The sequence below is a fragment of the Sinohyriopsis cumingii genome, chromosome 18 (assembly GCF_028554795.1).
Source record: "Sinohyriopsis cumingii isolate HCF-2022 chromosome 18, ASM2855479v2, whole genome shotgun sequence".
Classification (NCBI taxonomy): Eukaryota; Metazoa; Mollusca; class Bivalvia; order Unionida; family Unionidae; genus Sinohyriopsis; species Sinohyriopsis cumingii.
This window is the reverse complement of record NC_142978.1, coordinates 67,796,966-67,812,278: the sequence shown is the minus strand read 5'-3', so window position 1 is coordinate 67,812,278 and position 15,313 is coordinate 67,796,966. Positions and strand designations below refer to the sequence as shown.

Sequence of the window (15,313 nt, the reverse complement as noted above, 5' to 3'; positions counted from 1 at the left end):
ACAACGAAAAAATAACTGGCTATAATCAAAACCATGTCATTATCTCAATAGGATTTTTCACGATAACGGTTAAATTTTAACATATTTTTTTCTTCACAACATCATACAATTGGATTGGGCACAAATTCTAACAACTTAAATTTGCCCTCTCTCTATATAGTACACGTATTGCATTATAATTCAGCACGACAACAGTTTAGCAAAAATTGCTTATAATGAAAAATTATTGGAGTCAGAGAGGGCGGGGAGGAAGGCACAATTACAAAATTAGCAGTAGAACAGTTTCTCAACACCTGAAAATAACATTCTCGGGTTATCTCGCAAAATCTCTAAATTCCAAAACGAGGCGCTAACGATCAAAATATCAGAACGTGAGAAAGTCTATCGATTATAGCCTAGAGAATTTACAGTCTTCAACCGTCAAAGAATTAAAACAAAACTGAAATCCGAGTAGTGCCAGCGAACAAACTATCATGCCAAATGTTACGTACCTACGCCATTATTTGCAGGAAATAGTACGCCTCGCAGTTTAAAAATAATAGAATAATGTTAATTCAAATTAAAGTGCCAAAACAATAGAATATTTTTATTTTAAGTTAAAATTGTTTAGATCATTGTCAAACTTAGATCCAGGATTCTGAAAATCGGTCTATGTAGATGTTTACAGAGTTTGAAACTAACATTTGTCCGTTAGTCAGAGACTTGTATATTTCATTACAGACCAAAATTAGTATTAGTCTAATTGGACTTAGGAGAATTTTATTTTCATTTTAAGTTCAACAGAAAGGGTTGGGTGCTGTGGGTGTGGGGGCTGCTGTCTTCTAAATCTTCAGGGATAGTGCTTGTTTTCCACTGATTTTATTTTTATGATCAATGTATTGGGGAACAGTCTGGGCCTCTGCACATATCAGCAAGGTGAGAGGTGGCGGCTCTTGCCCCCTCCCCCGGATTTTACCTCGAAATATGTTTTGACCTACATCCGTAAAACCTAATAGTTGACCACTACATGTTTACTCCCCGCCCCCCCCCCCCCAAAAAAAAAAATCTGCGGGCGCCAATGAATTTATTATTATTATTATTATTAAAGCTCATATTTTTTTATCAACACTATAAGTACAAGTGCATGATGTCATGATTTTATTCAGACTTTCCATCGCCGATCTCCGCTTCCAGGTCAAAATAAAGAACATTCACCCAGCAAATGATAGGCTCGTTTTTTATTTTTAGCGATCGATATCAGAGACGGCAACTCGTCCGTATTGTGAAAGGGGGACATTTGAATAAGTTACTGAATGCTGGGATTGCTGTCTTTGTTTTTAACTTGTTTTGAAACCAGGGTTTAGTTTATTATCTGCATTCGATTTGTTTAGGCTATTATAAATACTACAGATTTCTCGCCAATAATGGTTTTAAATTTTTATAACAAGATTTACACCGACATTGAGAATTATCGCCACGAAATAATTAGGTTTGAAAAAGAATAAAACAAAGAAGCAAACAAAACTAATACGAAACTGTTATAATTGTAAAATTTTACTTTTGTACTTTAACACCCTTTCTGTGCTGCATGAGTCGAATTGGTAATGACCAGCAAGGATTCTATTTAGACGAACGTCACATAGATACTATATCACATACATACTATATCAAAGGACAATTAATTTGAAAATTCATATCTATATAAACACTATTCTAACTTCAACGAGAAAATCTCAGCCCATAAACTGTAAAGAAATATTTTTAGAAAAGTAATATATTTAAAGATATATCATTACATTAATTTTGTAAAAAGTTAAGAATATTTCCTTGGTATTTGTTTAGAAGATAAGTTATGTAAACTTTTTCACCAAAGAGACTTACCGCCTTCCAATCCCGAAGAGTTTCTCTCGTGAGACGAAAAGTCTTTCTCTGTATATTTTTCACCGCGACGATGGAGCCCTACAAAGAGGAAATAAATCAACTGGAGGAAATGTAAAATGGGTATACAACGTGTAGTATTCATGCAGCATGGAAATGGAAGAAATTGTGAAATGGTTATACAACGTGTAGTATTCATGCAGCATGGAAATGAAGAAATGTAAAATGAGTATAGAACGTATAGTATTCATGCAGCATGGAAATAGAAGAAATGGAAAATGGGTATAGAATATGCAGTATTCATGCAGCATGGAAATAGAAGAAATACAAAATAGGTGAACAACGTGCAGTTTTCTTGGAGTATTAAGTCACGCCAGGGTACATCATCCTAAACAAAAAGCCGTAAAACCGATCAAGTTTACATAGACGTTCGTACGGAATGTTAATTTGCGTCGAAGATTTTACCGTCGTGCAGAAAATCTATCAGTATTGACAGCAAGCGAACATGAAGAAAAATTATAGTTAACCAACAAACGAAAGACAGAGACAAAAATGGTTCATCATGTGAAATAAAATTTATTCTTGTTTCTCTTAGTAGGTTTCATAATTCAAAGAATTCAAAGAAAAAAATGAAAACCATGGTATAAAAAAATTCAATTCTTATTTTGTACCATAGTGATACAGATTGATACGGAAGCCCATAAGCGCCAGATAAAAAGAATACAATTTGCGTTTTTATTAGATAGTATTTCGTTATTACGAGATAGTACTGCGTTATTATGAGATAAACATTGAGTTATTGCGAGATATTATTGCGTTATTACGAGACAAACATTGCGTCATTACGAGATAACATTGCGTTATTATTATATGCTCATTTTTTTTCTCCGTTAACTCTACATTGTCAGGATCGTTCAGTATTTATAGGTTACTGCATTTGCATGGGAAAATATGAACGAGTTTTTTTTGGATGGAAATACTACGCGACCTTGGGAGTGCCGTATATCCATCCGACGGGGTACCATAAACCCCATCCAAGTATAAAATCTGAATGATTTTCATGATTTTAAGTACCATATATCCCAAAAAATTCAATATTCAGTGAATAATAAAAAGAAAATAATTATATAATAAAATGTGGCGTATTACAATTATGATCATTGCAGAATAATTCTAAAATAATCATAAAATGTATATAAAATAGCAATTATTTGTTCATTCTGATGCTTCTAGTTATAATAAATTTCAGAAAAAATAGCTGAAAAATATTTGTATGATAATATATGCCACAAATCACAAGTTTAACACCGCAAGATGAAAAAAAATGATGAATCTGCGAATGAAATTGCAAACAATTATCATATCGGTCTAAAACAATTATTGAAATCTGGAGAATAAATGATGTAATTAGTAATATGAGTAAATACTGTAGTGGCGTTGATAGCAAAAATGATGACAAATTCGTTATTGATAATGAATTTATTAATGATGATAACAGTAAAAAAAATAAAACGTTGATAAAGATTGTTGGTATAATAATAATGCTAAACTGATGATAAATCGTTCCAACCATAATTCAACACGCTAATTTGCCCTGCTGTCTCCACATATAACACTACTGTCACCAGCACGATAGTCTTGATGACTTCGCATGAGGAATGCATGCATTTTGTGTAAGACGGTATATTTTACTCCCATGTCAGTGCGCATTATTCGAGGGCAACCTTTCTAACACTTAACCGCTTCTATGAAATAATAGGCAATACTACATGCCATTCCTCCACCACTAGCCTGTAACTAAATTATATGTCGGGAAAATCCTTCAACGCATCCATTAATGAATATTCCGTATGGTTTTAGTTTATCATTAGAATCTATATGCCAGATGTACTTGGGCCCATGATTAAAATACATGTGGCGTCTCAAGCGTCGGCTTTTCCGCAATTCGACTCCTTCAGGATCAATAATTTGCAACAGAACTCTGACACTTTCACAATCGACAAGACCCTCTATTAAACAGTTTGTGTACATCCATGTGTATCCATGCAAAAAAACAGACTTCACTATTTCTGAAGAAATACGACCACCTGAATGAGATATGTCTTATTTTTCTTCCTGTAGAGTTGAATTTTCTTGAATGCTCTCTGCAATGTGCGCCTGCTTATTACAATTTGATGATTATATACTAAATGTTCAAACATATTTTTGTGAAACATTTAATCTAAAATGGAATCTTATCAAAGAATCTAGGTCCGATATATCCGCCATGTTCTATAAATTAGTCTAGACGTAAATCCTATGTATCAGAAAAAAGTCTCGATCCTGTCTCGTAACTGCTCATTTCTTTCTCGTAATAACGCAATGTTATCTCGTAATAACGCAATATTTTCTCGTAATAACGCAATATTTTCTCGCAATAAGGCAATATTATATCGTAATAACGCAGTGTTATCTCGTAATAACGCAATGTTATCTCGTAATAACGCAACATTTTCTCGTAATAGCGCAATGCTATCGCGTATTAACGCAGTTTTATCTCGTAATAACACAATGTTATCTGGTAATAACGCAATACTATCTCGTAATAACGCAATACTATCTCATAATAACGCAATACTATCTCATAATAACGCAATACTATCTCATAACACGCAAAAGCAATTATACCTGGCGCTAATGGGCTTCCGTAGATTAAGCAATACCAAGCAGTTGCGAAAATTAATGTCTGAACCAAATATAAATTTATCACAAAAATATATGGATCGAAAGTTACAAAGACATGTTTTTTTTCCTTCATCCATGTCAATTACTATATTTTCAATTTACCACTTATATATTATTAAATGTCTTACGTTTTTAACTTCAAACTTGCATGAATAAAAGTATTTAACAACGAAATCAATTAATATGTATGTATTTAAAATTATGCCAAAATATTTAGAGGCTAGATTAATTTCTAATCAGTTGTTTTATTGAGTTTTATTTAGCAAATTGCTCTCGTAATTTTCTTAATACAAACTGCATCCCACTGCAAACATTATAGACGCAGACAGTGTGTTGCATTAAGCGCCAGCAGATGTGTGTGTGTGTGTGTGTGTGTGTGTGTGTGTGTATGTTCATTCTAGCAATAGCCTGGTCCCCGGTCCGACTGTGGGTTACTTTAGTCAGCAACAAAATAAAGGGAGGAGGGCGAGGGTAATTAGATGTCTTCTACCGATCATTTCATGTCAGAAACGTTAAAGACCACGATATGCCGGTGGTTTATGCGATGATAGACTGGGTGTATGTTGTTTTCCAAGTGGGAGTGCATTGTACTCGGATAATCAAGCTAATCCAGTATACCTTGTAGTTTCCTATTTCGGCGTAAAGGGTGGTTTTGTCAAGGCTTGAAGTAGAACCAAATCCAATTGTTCCTCTTGTGTCCTGTTTTATTTTTTGTAGATAGAAAAGAAGAATTAGAAAATATTCTGACTGTAGAAAATAATTGTTATCCCTTTAAACAAAGACGTTTCGTAAAAAAAGCTAAATCCCAATTTTGAATGCTGTTATATTATATTATATTATATTATATTATATTATATTATATTATATTATATTATATCATATTATATTATAATATATATTAGTATAGTATAGTATAGTATAGTATAGTATAGTATAGTATAGTATAGTATAGTATAGTATAGTATAGTATAGTCTGGATTTTCGGAGAGAAATAAGAGAAATAGTCGTGATAATTCACTGGAGTGAAAAAACGATAAACCATCTCTTTCTCTCTCTCTTTAAGCTTTTTCTACTAATTTCTACATCATATCCCTTTTGGTTCTCAATCAAAATTAGTGATTGGATGATTATTCACTTTAATTCTTTTCTCTATAAAAGGAAGTATTAAAGGGAAAATATGTAACCAATAAGTCAACGGCCCTTATACCCAAGGGTTTCATCAATCCTCGTTTTATAACCATAAAAAAATGCTACGTTAAATCCAAACATATAGTAAATGAGATGAATCCATTAGAAAACATAGGAAAAGGTCTCCGTAAATAATCCGACTAACCATTCTGACCATTTTTTTCCGACCATCCGACCTTCCCTGTCCCCCTGCGTTGCCCCTGGTTCTTCTCAGCTTCACATCGTTCTTGTTTACCCTCCATATCATGCTGATCAGTTCTTTTTCAAACCGAAATTTCCTGTAGCAGACAGATTTAAAGCAGCGTTACAATTCCTCAAACGGTTAATATCACTCGCCAGTGGTGAATCTAGAAATATTACGTCAATTCACTTTTGAATTTTAAAGATAACAAATAAAAAAAATGGTTTGACCAATGAAGACACAAAAGAAAATGAACATCTCTTTGAAAAAGCAATAATTTGTTACTATTGGTGTTCCTTCATTCAGCTCTTACAGTATAATATATAATTTTATTATATACTTCATAAACAGTGTAATTAAACGATTTAAATTGCAAGGAGAAACGAGAGAGAGAGAGAGAGAGAGAGAGAGAGAGAGAGAGATTGACCTTTGATACAATATACAAGTCAATAAGTCTTTCAAGAAAATACAACACTTTAATCCACTCTGAACAGAATTGTTTTCTCAAGTGCTAATACTTTAATTAAACACAATTTATATACACAATTTAAACACAATATATATATATATATATATATATATATATATATATATATATATATATATATATATATATATATATATATATATATATATATATATATATATATAATTCTTTCTCATATATCATCATATACAGACGGATAACAGTCCTCTAGCACAAGCATAACGCACGATGCACTTTGAAACTCGCCCACCACCAATATATTGAGACAATCATTCCGATAACCTTGGACTGAATTTGTCTGGCGCATCTTTTCTTCAATTTTAATTTAATTTTCATTGATGTTTTACACTATTTTTTCTTAATATCAATATTCAGTTTTGTTTTGCCTACATGCCATTCCATCCACCTTAACAAACTTCAAACAACAAAACAAATCACCCCATTTACGCGCACGCTCAGAGGCGTAGCTATGATATTTTGCGCCCGGGGACGAACTATAAAATTGGCGCCCCAGCCCCCTCCCCGTTTAATCACATTTTTGAATATTACCCTTGTTTACTTATTATAATGTAACGTTGTAAGCCTCATTTTGGCGCCCTTGTACCTTGGCGCCCGGGGACATATGTACCCAATTGCCCCCCCCCCCCCACAGCTACGCCTCTGCGCACGCTTCCATAGCAGTATAAATGGCGAGTATTACAGTACGGTATTCAGGTTGCATTCATTAAATGAACAACGTGTATACTGTTCAGTGAACGTTGAAATACTTCCTGTCTAAATTGTGTTATTCCTAAATCATAGCAATGCAGTTTTTAAGTTTATAATTAAAAAAAGTTATTGACTGAGTATCAAAACAATATTATACTCTTGTTCGCAAGCTCGGTCATTCTGCGCCGCATGACCTCAGGTCCAATATTTTTCTTTTAATAGACTATACATATTGAATCGAGCCGTTAATATACCTTAGTTCATGTATATCACTGTATTGAAATGATGCAATCTAAGAAGTAAATATTTGTAACAGACACAATATTTTTATAAACATACTATTGAAAACAAATATATTTCAATTAAGAAATAATAAATTGGAATTTACCTGTATATAAAAACGAAGACAACTATAAGGATTATCGTCACTAAAACTCCAATCACGCTTCCAACAATTGCTCCTATGTTGTCTCCCCTTTTCTCAGCTGAAAAGGGAATGTTTTCTCCTAAAACATATAATGTGATCATAGTGAAAAGATTCACAGATTACCTAAAACGTATCTTCTGAACACTGTAAAGAAATTTACATATCACTTAAAATGTATCATCTAATCATTGTAAAAAAATATTCATAGTTTATCTAAAATGTATCATTTGATCACCTAAAATGTATCAAAGAGAACCACATATACCTAAAACTATCATTTTATCATTGCAATACGATTCACGGACCACCTAAAAGTATCATCTGATAATTTTGTTAAAAAATTCACAGATCACTTGAAGGTATCTTCTGATCAACATAGAGAGATAGACAGATCACATAGAATGCAAATAGATTCACATATCACCTAGAAAGTATAATCCGATCGTTGTGTGGAGGAAATTACGTCTACGCATGACAGTTTATGCCTTGGAGGATTGAGGATAGGTACTATCTTTCTGTAAAGAAGTCCCACACATATCTAGATAGAATTACCGGAACTTTTAACACCCGCCACATACGTATATGTTCTTCGTGTAGGTACTAGCAACACATTTCTGACCATGGACGGTACAACATGCACCAGCCACGTCTTTATTTCATCTGTGTGAAGTTGTTAGCATGTTACGTGTTTAGCCATTAGCAAAGCAATATACACCAGTCTGGTGTCTAATACGGTGGGTGGGGTGGGCTCGTGGCCTGGTCGAGTGGTCTAAAGCGCTCGCCTTTACAGATCACTGTTATCTCACATCTGTTCGCGTACGCTGAGTTTCGGCTTGGTAAGCATGAACATGCGAGAATACTTGCCAGTAGCATCATGTGGGTCAGTGGTTTCTATTCCATATTATGTTTTGAGCTGAAAATGGTGTCAAGTCAAAACGCAATCAATCCCGTGTTTAAATGTTCTGTGTGTAGTGATATAACCAATCTGATTCAAGTCATATCTTCAGATGAAGTCCTCTCGTTTGGAGACTGAGCAGTGTAGATGAAGAGCATGAATGTGTACCAAACGATCTGATTCACTTTCAGATTTTTGAAGGCTGCATATCCATTGCATTCCAAAGGTTACCAGAACATAACACTTAAGCGATCGTCGTCAGATCTTCACGTGGGACAGCGGAGATCTGATTTTAATCAGATTGGTGATATAACAGGTAGTATTTGCAATTGTCACGTATATGGGTAATATTAAGGTAAGACTGGACAGCACTGAAAAAAATAAGTTCTCTTTATCTGGGCCATTGTGGCTTAGACCTTTAAGCCATACAAGCCAATATCCATAGCTAATATCCTTCCCATAATTCAGTGGCATTATGTGGTGTGTGATTAAAGTTAATTTTTTTCCTTGTTTTTGATTCACAATCACCTTGACTTTCAACCACAAAAGCCTGACATGAAAAATAGTGGCATATTTTTGGTAATTTCCAGTACCAATCATTCTGAAAAGATTGTTTTGCATCTAGTCACATCATTAGCAAAAGCATGTTAACCTAAGCGACACATTTCGCTACGTCTTTCTTTGAAGGGCACAGTGTACATGTCAATACATCTGAGGTAATTCGCCACCACTCCCCACCACCTCAAAGCATCCTAAAGCGATTGGAAAAACCATACTATTTAAGTGATAAAATTCACTACAACTTATTTATTAAACTAAACAAAATAAACGAATTATATGGTAATGTTGCTAGGGACATGACCCGTCTATCACGAACAGTCACCCTAGTTACTAATATCAACAATGCAACATTAAAACAAGTTCTGGAATTCTCGGAGAAGATTTCTACTCATCAAAATCTATAGCTGTATACAAAGTACATTCTGTAATCACTACGTCTCATCTGCACATTATTGAGAAACTTAAATCAAATCATATAATAATCTTACTATATAGTTTATACACAAACATCCAATTTGATAAAATAGCATTTATTTTTTTTATTTTTTATTTAATTCTTATTTATTTAATTATTTATTTATTTATTTGATCAAATCAAGGTGTACATGGAGGTAATTGGTTTATGTATTTACACCATGTTATGTTTAGCAATTTCATCAAGTTATCTAGCAAGATACGTTTGCTTTTAGTAAGACTTTGCACAATTTTTAAAAAAGATATAATATAATATAATATAATATAATATAATATAATATAATATAATATAATATAATATAATATAATATAACTTCCATTATCTTTAGATAATTACTTACCCGGTGAACAGGGTGATCCATCGTTGTCACAGTCCGTTTCGTAGTGTTCTGGCAAATCTATATGGACTATTGGAATATAGCTGTCTCCTGTCACGTTCCCGACAATTACGTGTGTTCCATTGTAGTAGCGGGAAAAAGAGAACGCACGTGTTGCAATACCAGTTGAATTAATATGTACCGTTCCTGATATTCCTGTAATAAAATATATATTTTTGTTTAAAAATAATGAAATCTTTCATTTTCTTTGAGTTGTTTCTATGATTATGCCAGTAAGTATTTAATTATATATTTATTTTACATACGCTGTATGTATGTATGTATGTATGTATGTATGTATGTATGTATGTATTGACGTTTAACGTCATCTCGGCAAAATATGGGCTATATCATAAAAATAAAAATGAAAATTCTAAAAATGTAAAAAGGAAGAATTTCATAAAATTGTTAGGGAGATAAAACCTTCCAAATAAATATAAGCATGAATACTACAAGATAGAATGAAAAATGAAGTTGCTGAAATTCTGTAAAATGCTTCTAAAACTAGATATAAAGGCAACATATATAGAATTCTTAAAATATGGAGAACTATTTAAGTTGCAATATAAACCACGCATGACATACTTCGCAAACAATAAGGAATGACATCGAATGAGCAGTATAATGGCTGAGAACAGTTTTGAAAATAAAGTTCATGATAAGCTATAAGCTGTCAGATATGCGAAGAGTAAATGTCTGTTTGCTTCGAACATCCAAGACACCGCAGATAGACTGGGAAGGTCGTACAAGAAACTATGAGATTTTTATAGAAATTACTGTTAATACAGTCTAAAGCAAAAAGATAAATTAAGATTTGTTGAAGTTGCACATTTCAGAGTTCAGCTGCGAACCCCAAAGATGGACTAAATAAGAGAAAGAAATTTTAAAAAAAATACTGGCGTAATTTGTATTTTATTCAGATCAGACTCATTAATTTAAAAAAACAACAAAAACAAGTAAGATTGAACAAATTGCTCACCTGAGAAAGACTTTCCTAATTCAAATAAATTGGTTAGAAAACCATTATTGTTGGACCTGTTCATTCGCAGAGCTTCGGAAACAAGCAGAACTGCATCGTATAGATAAGGGGCGAACTCGTCGGGCTGAAACAGAGAGAAAGAAAGTAGAATTTTCATTTAAAGGGGTAACACTGCCTAGTCATCCCTGCTTCGGAACAAATTCTACCGTGAAAACGCCGTAACCTAAAAAGAGATGTTCCGAATGAAACAGCTTAGGTACAGTTTACTGTTGTTGAAGTTGGAAATGTTTGTCTTAATTTAAAAGTTCTAATCAAAACTCCTTGTAAAATAATCGAAAGACTATCAGCCGTGTACAATTTTGTTATTGAAAGTTAGTTATCTTTAGTTTGTAATGCATGAAATATGAGCCGATTCTGACTAATTAAACGTGTCTATATCAGTAAGAATGAAAGAGTATCTGTAAGAATGGCATCCGAAAAACTGTCCGTGGGTCAGATTAATCACAACGTAAAATGTTCGTCTCACCTGACGTTTCTTTGTTCAAACATTCTCGCTATCAACATCATTTTATACTTTCCTTAACAAGGCATCCTCTTGTAAAGATTTCTTGAAATATCTATCAAGCAAAGCTTCTTGACTTCACACACACACACACACACACACACACATTTATTGTGTGCATATGTGTTCATCACCGATATACACTTTCGAATAATAATAATGATGTAATATTAATAATACTAATAATAACAACAACAGCAGCAGCAACAACAACAATAACAATATTACTATTATTATTATTATTGTTATTATTATTATTATTATATCTCTTTTAAACTAAGTTTTCCTCCTTTTCTCAAAATCCATTACGTGTATCAATGTTTAAAATCCAAAACGTTTGGTGTAATATTTGCATGTAACTATAAACGAAAGTTTTAAACAAATTAACTGATTCTTTTTTCATATTTATATTTTTGTATCTATATTTTTATTGCTAAAACGTATTGTATGTTTTGGATGAGTCAGCCTCCTTGCACGGTCGAATTTTAGCGCATACATGGTCATACCTATAGTACCGGAACTGACCTTCATAGAGACATGCCACCCTACTTACGAACTGGTTCTACTGTACAAGACAGCACCTCGGTTGTGTCAAAAGCAAACAGACACGTTATAGTAATATGTAATTTGGATTTTTTTTATCTTTTTGTCCATAATTGATTCTCATTGTGTTCCTATACATAGAATAATACGCAAAACAGCAAAAGAGTATTTCATAACCTAACCCTGTTTTCGTAACTGAACCTATAGCATAACTCTGTAAATTAGCAAGCATTAAACACTTAGAGCATCGTCTTGTTAATGGTAGAGAAAATCTGATTTTGTACAACTACTACAGGAACATGTATACCAATCCTGTAACATAAATGAGAATCACTCAAAGCACAAAAAGGCCAAGTTAGAAACTGCTTCATCAAGATAAGTCTCTAAATGATTTTTGAAACTTTTCAGGGACCAGATAATTTCTATCAGTACAAAAAGTTAATAGCCCAGCATGGTATCATCGATTTTTCGAACTATTTAATATATCGTACGAAGAAAATCAAGCATTCAGCGTTAACCCAACAGCTGACAACTATCATGTGCTTTTGAGACAGTAAGATAACTGAAAAAAAATGCAAAGGGTTCTTAAAGAATTATGATCTGGTAAATCAGCTTTCATTGATGAACTATGTAGTGATTATAATTCAAGGCGACATGGAATATATCAGTACCTATGTTAAAGAATTATGATCTGGTAAATCAGCTTTTATTGATGAACTATGTAGTGATTATGATTCAAGGCGACATAGAATAGTAAATCAGCTTTTATTGATGAACTATTGTGATTATGATTCAAGGCGACATGGAATATATCAGTACCTATGTTAATGTATCTAATCCATCAATTATTCAATCTTGTCATTTTCCTGCATCTTGAGAACAGCCAAAATTACGCCTATTCAAGGAAAGGGGAAATAACTATGCCGGAAATTTATAGGGGAATTAGTCTCCAAACGGTATTGAGTTAAATATTTACTTCTACTTTGAACGAAATAATTGCGTCATGGGTTAACGACAACGATATTATAGGCAAAGAACATGTTAGCTATCAATCCTAACATTCCATGGTGGAAAATACATTTACTCTGAGAAATGTAATATATAAATACATGAGAAATAGTTGACCATATAAAAGCTTCTTGATTTGTTGTTTTCTGTCACATACTCTTTTCTAGATGTTTTTAAAAAATGTCTCGCTTTTTTATGTTGAATAGCGGGATTACACTAGAACACACGCTGAATAGCGGCATTACACTGGAATATGCACATTTATTTGCATTGATATGTGCTAACGATTTAGAAATACTTTCTAAAACTGATACTCAGCTACAGAGATTGCTTAATACGTTGAACGAGTATCACATCATTTTGAAAATTAAATAAATAATCTATAGAAGACGAATATCACTGTATTTCAAAATGTAGGCTATTTATGACAGTTCGAAAACTTTAGTTTCGATGGTTGACTAATAGGGACAGCCGTTTACTACACATATAAATTTCTTGACTTTGTGTGCGCCTAAAAATATCGTGGTATACGTATCAGAAAAGCAGTAGCAGCACAAATAGCAAAGGCAGTGGAAGGCTTTGATTAAATAATTTAAGAAATACTTTTTCAAATATTTGATACCGAAATAGGATCTTTTCTAAATTATGGGTAGAGGTTGGGGGATTTCATAAAGCCAATGAAATAGATGTGCATGCATACACATCTATTCTTGACATCACTGAGGAGACACCAAACATGTTTATCTATCATAAACTAGAGATAATATCAATGCAAATAGACATTGTATGACAACAAAATACAGCTTTAAAATATGACACACACTATATTTCCAAAACAAAGGTATAGTTTAAACCTAACATTGAATGACCTATGTGAATGTTGATCAAATAAAGTTCAACATTTACTATTTTCATATGATTGGATCGATTAGGGGGTTCGTGACGAATTTGTGCATTGTATTTAAATAGACAGGCAGAAATATCTTGCAAAAATTGAATGGAGATTTAAATTTGATGGAAAAGATACAATTATAAAACAGGCTAAAACAATGGTTTCTCCTGTCAATATTACATATCTAGTTTAGTATATATGTTCAAATGCGGAAACTTTCCTAAGGTGGCTAATTTAGGAAGATTGAAAAATTGTACGGATATTGAAGACTATTATCAGTTTGTTTTTAAATGTTTAATAAACAACAATCTGAAAATATCATATATTCCTTAAAAGGTCTACAGTGATGCTAATTATTACAAATTGTACAACTTTATGCAAAGATCATGTACTTTGTAAAATATCTGGCATAGTTTGGTACTATTCGTTGAGATCATTGAAGGTCAGGAAAGCAACGTGTAATTATAACATAATTTTTCAATAGAAATAATTGTGATAATTCACTGGAGTGAATTATGAACAATATTATTTCACAGCAGTCAGTGGACATCGATAACATTATTATTATTACGAATATATGGTCTTAAACAAAGTAATTGAAAAGAGCGAATACCAGCAGGTTTTGTAAAATTCAATAAATAATATATTTCCCTGAATGCAAAGTGAAAATCCAAAAAGAACAAATACTCTTGCGAATTAAATCTCAAATAGTCAAAATGTTCTATCACCAGTCCTAATGAAATTAATTAAATTCCAATGTTGTTCCAAAACAGTTTCAACTCTGAATGTATTGATGTGCCTGTAGTGGCTTGTAATGTGGAGATGCGACAACAGTCTTTTGATGAATCACAATAATATAATCCAAAAATATTCTTGTCTGAAATAACTATAAGTAAAATTATTAACGTCTCTCTTCAAGAATACTGTTGATGAGCACTTTGTATTTCTAGTGAATGATATTTTGAATAAATAATTCCACCGAAATCAAAAACTGAAATCAACAATGCAAATGATATTGCTTCTGATGTTTTCGAAAGAATGAATAACTTTTCGAGTAAACAAGATTATATAAAAAAAAAATAAGACACAAAAGTAGAGACAGCATATAGGTCCAAAGTTCATTTCTTTAAAATGCTTAGTTCTACTAAAATTATAATAAGGAAAACGGAAAACGTCAGGTGCAACAGGTTCTTCATTGGCTAGTTCCATTATCCTATATCCAGACCCAAATAAACTTGTTTACCAAGACTGATAATAATCATAACATTTAGACCATATTCACAGAGAAAAATTATCTATATACTATTTGCTTACGAAATAAAAACATCTATGTTCCTAATCAGGTACATAGTGGCCTTGATTTTGGACATGGTAAAGTCCAAAACACAATTATGCATACCGTATAATCACGGAGAAAAAAGTTAACAAATACAAATTAAATATGCATAAC

At 32.6% G+C, this 15,313-nt stretch overlaps 1 protein-coding gene across 2 annotated transcripts in view; it reads right to left on the bottom strand.

Moving 5' to 3' along the window:
• LOC149776852 (atrial natriuretic peptide receptor 1-like) overlaps positions 1-15,313 on the bottom strand; it is an 85,424-nt gene that overhangs the window by 24,838 nt on the left and 45,273 nt on the right. The window contains exons 5-10 of one of the 2 annotated variants that reach the window (XM_089941582.1): positions 10,859-10,982; positions 9,844-10,035; positions 7,534-7,651; positions 5,915-6,047; positions 5,200-5,280; positions 1,861-1,938 (exon numbers count right to left, since the gene is read on the bottom strand). In XM_089941582.1, the coding sequence (XP_089797708.1) occupies positions 1,861-1,938; positions 5,200-5,280; positions 5,915-6,047; positions 7,534-7,651; positions 9,844-10,035; positions 10,859-10,982 (726 nt within the window). The remainder of the gene's footprint in view (positions 1-1,860; positions 1,939-5,199; positions 5,281-5,914; positions 6,048-7,533; positions 7,652-9,843; positions 10,036-10,858; positions 10,983-15,313) is intronic. The other variant, XM_089941583.1, reaches the window with a different exon arrangement.